This window comes from Alligator mississippiensis, chromosome 4 (genome assembly GCF_030867095.1).
Source record: "Alligator mississippiensis isolate rAllMis1 chromosome 4, rAllMis1, whole genome shotgun sequence".
NCBI lineage: Eukaryota > Metazoa > Chordata > Crocodylia > Alligatoridae > Alligator > Alligator mississippiensis.
The window spans coordinates 246,753,728-246,766,339 of NC_081827.1; the positions used below are offsets into that span (position 1 = coordinate 246,753,728).

The window sequence follows — 12,612 nt, forward strand, 5'->3', positions numbered from 1 at the left end:
ACTGAGTAATGCAACTTCAGCACTGAATAATCAACTCCAATGATTATTAACCTAAAAGAAATCTTGCCATATTAAGAATGGACAGGCACAGAGCACTGCAAAGAGCCAACAGGATTCAATACGCACGCTTATATAAAAACTGTATGGGGTGTGTATGCACATGCACACACGCACTTGTAGATATAGATACTATTAAATCTTTAGATACTTTTTTTGAAATATTTAAACCAAAAGGAAGAGCCAGTAATCTATCTTGACTGCACTCCAGAAAGAATACATGCCCAAATTCTTAGCTGATATGCTATGCTGAGGCTCCACTTAAGTTAATGGAACTATGCCAGCATATGCTGGCTGAGAATCAAGCCCAAGTTCCTTTAACTAGAACTTACCACATCTTTAAAGAAAAGACTTTGCTACTGAACACGACGAGAATGAGTTTCTTGAAGAACCTGAGAAATCACCTGGCTTGCTAAAGAAAACACTTCAAGAAACAGCCTGGGTAAATAAAAGCTAGTGTTTTATAATTGTAATGCTCATAAATGAGTATTATTCAGTAAATTATTGCTCCTACATAATAACTATTATGCATGTGTATGAAGAAGGGAGGTATGTACTTTCTGGTTAAAAACTAAAATCAAGAGATTTTTTTATACCAATGTTATGGTCTTTAATACTTATCAATTAGTCGCTTTGGAAAACCTTTTACAGTTACGCCCTACATGAGGACTGATTTTCCACAAATGAGAACTCAAGTGCTGAAAGATTTCTATCACCACAGTTAATGATACAGCAACACATGAGTGAGTGTTGAGAGGTTTACCGTTCAAGTTCAGCAAGGTCTGGATGTTCTGCACCAAAATACAAAGCTCTAGCTAAAGGCAGTTGTCCTAGGAAAACTGGAGATACAAACTGCTAGACTACACACTGCGTTTAGAAAGAATTAGCGTCCACATTCAGAAAGACAGTTCAGTTGGGTAACTCTCATGCATGGCACATGGGATTCAATTTAACTCCTCCTATAGCTCTGGATTCTGCTACTCAGGACAGACAACTGCTGGAGAAGCCCGTTTTATCGGCAGGCCAACCACTAGAGGGTAGTAGTTATCACATACTAGTAGCACATCAGATACTGAATAGAAGTTTTACCGTACCTGCATACAAGACAGCTTCAATGCGGTCCTTGATATGCTCCGTGCTACTTTCCGAGGCAAGTGGAAGATGTGATGTTTCATTAGGAGATGGAACTACCAAAGGTCCCACAAGAAAAGCACATGCTGCACCAAGGTAGCTGAGCATGGATGCAATAGCTGTTGCAGTGGCACGTTCATCTGGAGAAAACCATGTAGTGGAGAGAAATGGAGCAGCGTTCATCACAGTGGGACCTGCCAATCCGTTTAACAGCTGCCCTCCATGAATCAGTCTAGAAGACAGAAAAGAATATGCAAACATTTACATAATAAGTGCTTTACTTAGACATTATGCAAGACACAAAATGCTTGAGAGAGAGCACTAAAACGTGTAATTCCACTAGAGAGATGACAAAAAAGAAGGAAAGAAAGAAATTATTAGTGGAAAAGGAACACTCTCTACTAAAAGAAACAAGATCAGTCTCATTTGAACAATTTGGGTTGACTTTTTTCTTATCAGCACTGGAACAAATGGAGACACCAACATTATCTTTAAAGAAGAAATGGTTTAGATTAGAGAGTTTGAGGGGAGGGTATCATATTAGAATGTACATGCAAAAAGGGTTTTACTGACAGTCAAACCTTTTAAGCTTGATTCCTTATGTAGGAACAAGTCCCATTGGGATCAAAATTGAAAAAAAGTGTTTTGTATAGTTCCATTGAACCATTTATTTTCATTTGCCCTCTAACGGGAGTGTACTTGTCTAAAGAAGATGAGGTTGAGCTCTGAGTGGCTCTGGAGTAAGCTACTCCTTACTTATTCAGCTATTTGGCTACCCTCAACAAATTGTAGACACAGCCAGGTAACAAGTAGGGTTTTACTTCCTGTGCATGCTCACCAAGCCTTAACAGATGAAGGCTGGCAATTAAAAGAGAGAGATTAATCCCAAGCACTTCAGTCACTGCAAACATCTATCCAACACTCGTACGGTCGACACACACACAGAGGAGTTTCTGAAGCCTCTTACAAACATGGAATCCAGCCAGAAGTCTTTCACTGCAACCTTTCCAAATGTAATCAGATTGGAGGTGCTAAGACCCTCTGGAATTTATAAATACTGCAGATCTAAAAAGTAGTCATGGATAAGCTACCAAGTTAGTCAGTCAAAATATTCACAGCCCTCTGAAGTGAATATGCTCCTTTGTGCGTTAAGATGGGGGTGGAGGTGACTTCAAACCGTATTTATTTTTTCAGTGCAATGGGAACCCATTGTTACTTCTGCAAGACTCTTGTTATCAGAGGCAAAAGCCCATGGTCTAGAAGCTGGGAAATGTGAGCCAGGATGCATTAGTAGTTAGGCAATGTTTCAAGCCACACATGGCTAAGCAACATACAGCATGGCAGAAGCCTTTAAACTTCAGGAAGGAAAATTATTTGAAGGGAAAGTTGACAGATTGCTTATAAAATTAACAATTTACCGACAAGAAGAAATCGATGCCTCTCATTCTGCTTTGGCTTGAAATGATTGGTATTATGTAAACTTACAAGAAATGTCATATTAAGAGAATCCAATCCAAAATCAAAAGAAACTCAGACCGCCATGCACACCACTACACACCATAGGAAGGAAACATTATTGACTTACTACTTAAAGGACATAATTTTACCTCCATTAAATCTAAGGACAGTTATCTGCTTTGAAACTAGCAGTGAACCCATTCTCCTTTTGTAATGCTCCACCTGTACCTGTTTTGCTGATTTTCTGGACAAATAACTACATGCTAAGAACAGCTAAACTTTGTTACAACTTAAAGGGGGTTTCCAATTTCCTTAAACCAGTAGTAAAATAATGCTCCAGTACAGTTTTCAGAAACGGCATGCTATCTTTGAGCAGGCTGCAAAAAGTGGATCTAGCCACTTGTGGTGTTTAGTTAAAGTGCCAGATTATTTAAAATACGGAAAAAGGAAGAAAGGTCCTCTTTACCGCAGAGTTCATTTCTACGTTTTTAAAGATTAATGACATTAACCTGCTTTTTCAGTGCCTCAGCCTGATTCGGCAGAGATTTATAGCTTAATTTTAAATACATATATTGGGGCTGAGGTGGCGCCAAGGTACATGTTTGATAGCCTAGACGTGGCAAGTTTGAGGCCATAACAGCATGGCCCTGTCAGATCCCAATGAATCTGCAAATTCTGCTAAATATCTTGTCACAAGGACACAAAAAAGGAAAGGACAGCTTGCTTCCAAGCAAGAGGTATGTCTCAGTTTATTGCCAATGTAGGTAGTTTCCACTCTACCTCCCTGAATGCCTCCTCCCCAAAAACCTACTATAAGTTTTTTCTGCTTATCCTAAATTATTGCTGGGTATTTTCTGAGATATTTTATTTACATAAGAGGCTGCATGTCAGGGGTGAGCAGAGCAAATATTGCATGTGTAATGGTTTCACAAGTAAGTCACTTTGGGACAAAAGGCACTAATATAAATGTAAATTATTGCCTTATGATAGGACATTAAGCAAATTCTGTTCCCACAAAACCTCTGCAGTGTAGACGTATGTTAACATTCCTGTGCACTTGTACTATTAGATAACTGTATTGTTCTAATCTGAATGCCCTTGTTTTATAAAGTTTTCCAGGGACACGCACCATTGTCAGGACACGATACAACAGTATTTTCTGCAGGCTTGGGGGGGATGGTAAGCATCGATGGCACCATACTTTAAACTGGAAAATCTTGTAAAACTGGAGTTCAAAAATTTGGGGGGAAGGGGGGGAGGGAAATTACATGTACTTATTATATATGAAATCAGTCTTTGAGTTCAGATCATCTCGCTCAAACTTTTATCTTTGCAAAGTCCTATGATCTGCATTCATAACTAGGAGACGCCTTCAGCAAGCAAATGCAAAAGCGAAAAAATCATGTTTTAAATTAGTACATTATCTTTTGCCTCTTCATAGGTTTCTTCTGTTTATTTATTTTTTTCCTCCCTGCGCCATCTCCTTCCCTTTCCAGTTTGGTGCGATGCCTGTGTTGACCGACTTTTTGGCTATGGCAAGCCAGGTCTGTTCATACTGCTGTTATCAGTTGAGCCTAATGGCACTGTACTGTATGGCCTCATCTTTTACAGCTACTTTACATTCCTCATTTTGCAAGCCACAAATATTTTACTTTTTTAAATGTCAAACCTTTACTGTCAGACCAATGTGGGCTTCTGGTGTTCTCTTGCATCAAATATCTGTGCATATAGTTGTGTTCTGATCCTTATTTTATCCCTCATTGACATACTGGCTTGAATTAAGCAACTTTTCCTGGAAAGGATATTATTTTCTTTTGTTCCTCTATGTATCTTTAGCTCATCTCTCAAGGGAGACAGAAAAGGAGATTCTCAAAAATGTGGTTGAGTGCATTTAGTAATCTACTACTCGGGGAGACATATGTAGCAGCTAACACAGCTGACAGAGAGAAATATGAACAAAACAGTATTGCTGCCTTTTGCTGTTTGTTACAATGTCTTGTTATCACTGAAGTAGATTTCAGGCTAAAAGACTATCAGATCTCTTTCTTACACACCATCATCAGCGCTAAAAATTGCTCCAAGATTAGAAGCATTTGTTCCCGTTATTTCCCCATTTTCTCCTGGGTACTGCTATCCAGAAGGAGCAAAGAGCAACTCTGTTTTTTTTGCACTGTAATTTAAGTTTGATTCTGTAATACAAGTCATCTTTTGTATAAAAGGCAAGAATAGCAAGACTTCAGTCCACTGCTGAACCCAGATGGAAAACATTTTTAAGAGCTGGCAGACTAGCAGTTGAATTTTGATCGATTCTACACTCAGCTGCGTTCTGCTTTCAGATTTACACATTGCTTTTCCAATATTCAGCTAATTATTTTCCAGTATAAGGTAATGTTGAAGTACTGAGTTCAAACAGAGAATATCCCAAGAGTGCGAGTTTGTTTCAATCACAAATCAAGAAAAAGGAAGTACGAAAGAAAAAGTTAACATAAGGAATTCAGCATGAACTAATGTAATAACTGATTACTACATACCTGACTTAAAGAGGGAGGTAACTAAGTGCCAGTCTCACCCTCTTGATAGCCATGTTAGAGACCTACATTTGGAAGCCTTTTTGAAGCATCTTGTCCCTTGGCTAGCAAAGCTGGATTATGAATTTGAAATTTGTATTTTGACTTCTGAATTCTCTGCACAAAAACAGTATGCTCTTTCATTTAGGAAGTGACACAGGTTTTAGCATTTCAACAGTAAGAATAATGGCCCACAGCCTCCTGGAACTGGTGTGTTTGTAAAGAGATATACGTAGGGAAAACCTAACTACTATCGATAGGTCATGGGAAATCATTACAAGTTCACTTTCAGCACAGTCATAAGTTGGCAAGATACAGAACAAGAAAGAACCTGTACATGACAACAGATGCTATTGGACTGTGTAGTTATCCTGTGTCCATCCATTTTCCAAGTCTTTATTAAGTCTATTTTTAAATAACTCAAGCTATTGCACTTTTACTACTTCCCAGGGGAGCCTAGTTCACATTTAAGTCTTTAGACTAAGCCTGTGCTTCCTTGATTGATTTTGGTCATTGCTGTCACAATTGAAGCATCATAGGTCATCAATAAAGTGCTTGCACTGTTATAAGCAATGAAATTATATCACCAGCTAAAGCAGGCAAGAGAAAACAGACTGATTGCATAGCAGAAACATTTCTGAGATTGGTGCTGATACTCAAGGTAAGACTGATAAGGGTTTTCCATACACATCCTGTTTTACTTCATTTTATTTTAATTTCCTTTCAGGCTGAATTTTTTCACGCTTGGTCTCAGCCCCAAAAGGAAGTTCTTCAGAAAATGAGCTAGCTTCGTTCTGCCATTTTTAAGCTTTGCAAGTGTTATACAAGCTGTTCTTACTGTGTTAAAACAATGATTGATGCCTCTTAAACTGTTTTTCATTGATAGATAATGACAGCATTTTCAAAGGAAGAGATCCTTAACCTTATTTTGTGGATGGGAAATAAGTGTGAGGGGGGAAAAAAGTGACTTGCCCCACTTGGGGCTGACTTACTGGAATTGCATTAAAATCTCTCTCCCTCGAGAGAGAGAGAGAGCGAGAGAGAGAGATTAGTAGTTTGCTCGAGAGAGAGAGATACATCTGTAGAGATCTACAGATATCTAGATACATCTATAAGTAGCTACAGATATCTATATGTATATCTCTATATGAGGGGGGAGAAAGCCCCTTCAAATTCATCAAGGTCACAGTTTTTAGTCAGAATTGTGAATTAAGACAAAATGGAGAAACAGTCATAGGCTTTGAAAAAACATACCAGTTTCTTGCTAAGTAGCTGTCTAGTGCAAAAATGGTCCAGAGATAGCTCAGGGAGGCAGCCTGCCCCAAGTTACACCTCTGGGACATGGCCATGGGGCCCATTTTCTCATTCATTAACAAATGTTCTGTTAAATTTAAATCTCCACTATGCCTGGTCCCTGGGAGGGAGAACTTGTGATGGGGTATGGCAGTGTTAGTAGCCTGTCCCTTCCAGCAGCCGTGTGGGTGTAGAAAGAGGTCCCTGCCACTTCTCCATGCTGCTGTTTATAGCCCCAAACAGCAGAAGCAAGATCCTGACAAGCTTCTTGACTGTCTTGCTGCTGCCCACGCTTATTTAGGAATGTGCAATGGAAATTAGTAGTTTGCTACTTCCCGTCTTTGCTGTTGGACAAGTGTAATCCATTTCTGGAAGGCGCTTTATTCACGAAAGTATTCACTTTGCAGACAGACATCGAGGGCCTACGTCCCCCTCAGAACGCTGTTCGCTCACCGTAACTAGTGGATCATTCAAGTCACGTTCATTTGCACTAAACAGTTCATTTGGAACAGACGGTGCCTTTTTCCACGGGTCTGCAGTGGCCAGCACTTGGAGAGAGCGCTAGAAACAAACAAAAAAAGAAAACCTTCTATTTGAGGATCTTAAAAGCCCTTCTCAAACATTCATGGATTTTGTCTCGCTATGTGGCAGCCAGGTAAGTAAGTAACAGCCCCCATTTTATAGATGCTGAAAGTGATACATGGTAAGGTTAAGTTGCTTGTCCAGGAAATAAAGAACATGAAAAAACATGGACCCTATTCATATCCTACTTTCAAAGATTTATTACAGATAGGAGGGAATTCATTTCAGTTTCCTAAAGAAAAAAAAAGCTTATAATTTTCACTAACAGATCCCGAGAGACGCATAGCAATTTTCTTCAGACTCGTGCTAAAGGTTTAGGGGGGAAAATGTAGTTATAAAAAAGGTAGAGGTAAAACTAGGAAGCTAAATAATATCCATGATTTGTAGAAATACAAATTAACTAAAAAGCAGCATATCTAGCCCTTTGTGTAGCTCAAAGATACTGCACCCATAGTCCAGAAGAGTGTTTCCAGTTCCAGTGAAGGAACTGGAAAGCAAACTTGCCTCTGGAAAAAGCAATGTGTTCATGTATTAGAAACAACTTGCCAAAGGATTTATTTGTATGGAAATTGAAAGTCATCCAATATTTTCATTAAACTGATATATTTGTGCAACACAGGCTTTGAGCCTCGTGGAAACTGAAGTTACTAAGATTTTTTGGTTTGTTTTTGATGCATGAGGCCACTGGTATATGGGATAATTTAGGGGATTCTTCCTCTTTCAGTCCAAAAAAATATCACAGGAAGAAACCCGCAGTAAACCTGAGCCACTGTATGGCACATCTTCTGCAGCAGTCAAGTAAGAAACTTTTATAAATGTACCGTCTCCTGTTTTCATTACAACTCAGCTCACATCCCATCTCCTGTGCCTGTGGCCTCATCACAATCTATCACATTACTCAAGAATGATCAGACTTTGAAATGACCACCATCAAGACCAAAGAGAATTTCAGACACTGAATTTGCACATCTCTTTTCACTCGTGGTATACATATAATAGTCTGAAAAGCAATAGATTTTGTTTTCAAAGCTTAAATCATTGAAAAAAAAAAGTTTCAAAGTAACTGTTATTACTGAAACCCTGCCAAGAGATAGACAAGGATCTGCAGTGAAACAAACACTGCAATATCGGGCCAAGACACTGACATCTCTGTCAGACATCCTGACAGTTAAAAGGCAACAACACAACAGTGCAGCGAGACCCCTGACAGTACAGTGACAAATTCACTCAAATCCTCACATCATAATGCCATGTTATTGTAAGCCATCACAGCTGTCACATACTTGAGAATGTTTTTTCTGGTCTAAGCATTATCCAAGTTTGAAAGATAGGGGCATGTGACATCAAAGCTTTTCTTTTCCCCTAGCCAGCATTTGTGATTCGGAGACCACCGCGGTAAAGGAGAACAAAGCAGCCCAATGTCGTTCAAGATGTTCACAAACCCAACAGTAAAGGAAGGTTACCTCTAAAGCAGCACCAATACAGGACAAAGTCACTAAATGTGAGCAGATTTGGAAATGCCCAATATAAACCGAGTAGCTGTGTGCCCGAAGTAAGCAACATGCCACCGACTAAACGTGACACAAAGGGAAAGCAGCAAAAATGATTGGTAGCTTTGGAGTTAGGGCTGTTGTAAAAGAAGTTTTATAAGGAGGGATGATTTAGCATGAAAAGGATACCAGGAGATGCCGTAAAATCAGGAATGAGACAGAGCAGGCCAAATAAGTGTTCCCAAGCACCTTTTTATCATCACTGGTCAAAGAACAAGAACACTCCCATATGAAAGCGACAAATCTAAAACAGTTGCAGTCCACAATAGCTGCCCCCGTACACAAGCTAGAATTGACAAGTACAACTCCAAGTTATTGGGTATTATGGAGAAAAACAGTGTAATATGATTTAAGAAAAAAAAAAAAAAGGTTAGCCATTTATGTAAATGGGATAATCCCTCCTGTTACATGAGAAAATGCTAAATTACAAAAAGCTATACATCCTCCTGCTTCAGGGCATAATCTTATCAGGGGTGGACAACCTGCAAAACATGTACCATGAGTGACAATAGCAGCCTTTCTGTGTGGCATACGGCAGAGGAGGGAGAGGAGAGAGAACACAGTACCAGGACAGAGTGGGCAGCAGAAAGCAGAGCAGCAGATCATGTAGGAGAAGGGGGTCAGAGTAGCACGTGGGGAGGGTACAGGGCTAATTTGTGACATGCCTGCCAAAAAGGTTGGATCCCACCGAGCTAATTGCTAATGGAGGGTCTGGGAGAAGTATTGCAAAATTAGATGCATGCTGGGATTTTTTCGATGCCTCTAAAATATCCAGTTATTGGTCATTCTCAGAGAACTGACAAGGACTGCCAGTCTGTTCCGATGCGTCAGTCGTTGCATTTCCTGCACCAGATTGGTGACGTCAATATGACTGCTATTAGATGCTACAGGAGAAAGTCTGCACAAGACCAGGAAGAAAGAATAGTCTGCCTCCAACACCAACATGTCCCCCCGTTTGATTATTTTACTTTGTGGGATAAAATGTTAATGAAAAGAATACAAAAAACTACCATCACTCAACAGCTTGGAAGAGCTCCCTCAAAAAAAAGCAATAAAACATGTTTTAAAAGGTTGCCTGTGAAGTCTAGAAACAAATGTACATAATTATCAGTCGAGGTGCACCAATAAAGATTTTCTTGGCCGATACCGATCACTGATAACTAGCTGGCCATGTCGGCTGATACTGATCCGAAAGCAGATTTACAGGAATGCAGCAGGGCAGCATGGAAAGCAGCATCCTGATGATAAGTCTGGGGAGGGGAGCAGACTCAGGCCCCCATGGTGAGGGGCTGCCCAGCCTTGGCACTGAATGCGACCCTGGGGCCAGGAGTGGGATGGAGACATTGGCAGCTCATCAAGGGGGTGCTGGCGGGGGCTCCCCACCACTGCGTGCACCCCCAGGGGAAGCATGGGAAGGCATGTACCCCTCAGATTTATGTACTGGGCCGGTGTGGGCTGCCCACTGTGAGCTCAGGGCCAGGGATGGCATCAGCCTCTTCCTGGCTAGGGGCCTGGGCCAGGGCTGGGATGGGTGGCTATAGCCCCTGCTTGGGGCACTCCACTCTACTGCCTTTTCTGCAGGAGCCCCGTGCTGCAGGGCAGGCAGGGGATACACAGCCAATGCAGGGCTCTGGAGGGAAAGGCAGCAGAGTGGAGTGCTCCAAGCAAGGGCAGTGCTGGAAGAGGAACTGGAAGGGGGCATTATAGCCACCCCAAAATTCCCCATAGCCACCCTCCCAGCACTGCTGTTGCTGCCCACAGTTGAGCCCACCCTGCTTCCACTGGTTTCAAGTCCAGCCCCCTGCTGGGAAAAGGCTGGTGCCGCCCCTGGCTCCAAGCCCATAGGGGGGCATCTGCCCTGTGAACAAGTTGGAGGGGGGGCATATGCCATCTATGCCTCTCCCATGGATGCATGCAGAAGTGGTGAGCCGCCCTCCTTCCCCACTCCTCCCATGGGTGTACACAGCAGCAGGAAGCCACCCCCCCATGGGTGCGCACAGCAATGGGAGCTGCCCCCCCCCCCGGACAAGCTACCCACAACTCCCACCTGATCCTGGCCCCAGGGGTTGCATTCACTGCCCTGGCTGGGCAACCCCTGCCCATGCCCCAGACCCCCCCCCCCCCCCCAACTTATCAGCAGGATGCTGCTCTCCAAGCTGCTGGGCTGCGTTCCTGGCTGCATGCATGCTGTGGCCGAGCACACGCATGCAGCATTTATTGGTGACTTTATTGGCTACACCAGCCAAAGAAAAGCCAATGGCCGATAACATTAATTTTCCTTTTATCGGTGCTGATCCGATACATCAGTGCACCTCTAATCATTAGCTTAAAACAGGGTTATTATCAGCCACTTTTTGTCGTCATGTCTGGCCTGAACTATTACTATTACCCATGTTCAGTTGCCACCATATTTTCTCATGTGTAATCTGTGTCTTTTTTCCCCACCCAAAACAAGCTGTTGGCAATCTGGATGTGCATTTTATGCAAGGAAATGTGATAATGTCAATTAGTTGCTAGCCAAGGCAGAAACTGGTGTGTAGGATATTAGCATGGGCACCCCTGGGAAGGCCACACTGCAAGGCTGCTGCCATGAGTCTGGCCTCAGCTGGGGTTGCAGCTGGCTCAAAGCAGTCTCAATGAGAGCAGGCTCTGTCCTGGCCAGGCTGCCACTCACTCACAGAAGTGCCAGTCAGAGAGCAGGGAGGCCTGGAACCAGCAGGTAAGACTCTGTCCTTCCAGCAGTCACATATGTATTCCCCCCTCCCTCCCACTCTGTCCAGGACACCAGAGCATGCTGCTTCATCTCTGAGCCTCCCCTACCCCAAACCCCTGCCCTTTCATTTACAGAGCTACTCCTGCTGCTGTCAGGCAGAGCCTGCTGCTCAGTGGGCACATCTACACATGCATTTACTGCCCAGGAAGCTGTTTTTAGGCCAGTGTCTACGTGCAACCATTAAAGCTCAATAATGCTGTGTGTGGACTGACTTGGGAGTTGGGTTAGTACTGTAACTAATTGGGCGCAAAAATCAATACCTGCACGATGCAGGTAGTAAATTTACACCCAACTCAGCATAAGTCACCATAGTTACTGTGGCAGTATGGGTGTGCACATGTAGACGCATGCCCATACTGTGCAGTAATTTTCAGTTACTGTGCAGTAACCTAAAAGACTGAGCAGTAAATGCGCACATGTAGACGTGCCCAGCAAGTAGGAGCAGCTAGGGAGTTAATGATGCAATGATAGGTTCCCCTACCCACTGCAGCTCCCTTGCAGCAGTTTTACTGCTGGCTACATGCTACAATACTGCAATGAAGGATGTGAAGGATATGCAAAGCCAGCGTGCATTTTGTAAGGTTTTTTACGTTTTTTAATTTGTAATGTTATATATTAGTATTCTCAAGGGAATTTGTTTCTCTTCATTCGGCTTTCCCAAAACAAGGTGCGTGTTATATTTAAGCGTGTGTTATATGTGAGAAAATATGGTATATTCAGAAGCTCAGGAGCCCCTCGTACATGGATTGCTGCTAGATGGTGAGGAGAGCTCTACAGCCCAGAGTTAATGGATGTTGGCATGCTCAGCAGCAGGAGAATTAATCAGAGCTCCACAACCAGCTTAATTACTAGAGAAGATTAAAGGGTTTGAGATATGTTTCTGGAAGAGAGAGAATGACTGAAAGAGGGGATTCTGGCTCTCCACTTAGGTTTGTGATGCGTTAGAGTTGTTTTTGGTCCTTAAATTACAGCACAGAGCTGAGCGCTTAGTTCTTTTTGTTTTTACATCCTTCTGGGCTTTGTTGGTTGCCATACATGGATGTGAAGAAAAGTTTGTCCTTCCTCTTACTTTAGCTTTTGATGTAGTCAACCCTCCTCAACAAGCATTGCATGTGTTGGTTGCTGCTAAAGTTAGACACTGCACCTAGGGTCTATTGATGCTTCTACTGGGACTACAAAACAACCTGGAGATTTCTGATTA

At 42.3% G+C, this 12,612-nt stretch overlaps 1 protein-coding gene across 1 annotated transcript in view; it reads right to left on the reverse strand.

Annotated features, from left to right (window-relative positions):
• The window catches only part of SLC49A4 (solute carrier family 49 member 4), a 94,172-nt gene that overhangs the window by 50,580 nt on the left and 30,980 nt on the right, over window positions 1-12,612 (reverse strand). Inside the window, exon 3 of the mRNA XM_014599302.3 lies at window positions 1,152-1,420. Coding sequence (XP_014454788.2) covers window positions 1,152-1,420 — 269 coding nt within the window. The remainder of the gene's footprint in view (window positions 1-1,151; window positions 1,421-12,612) is intronic.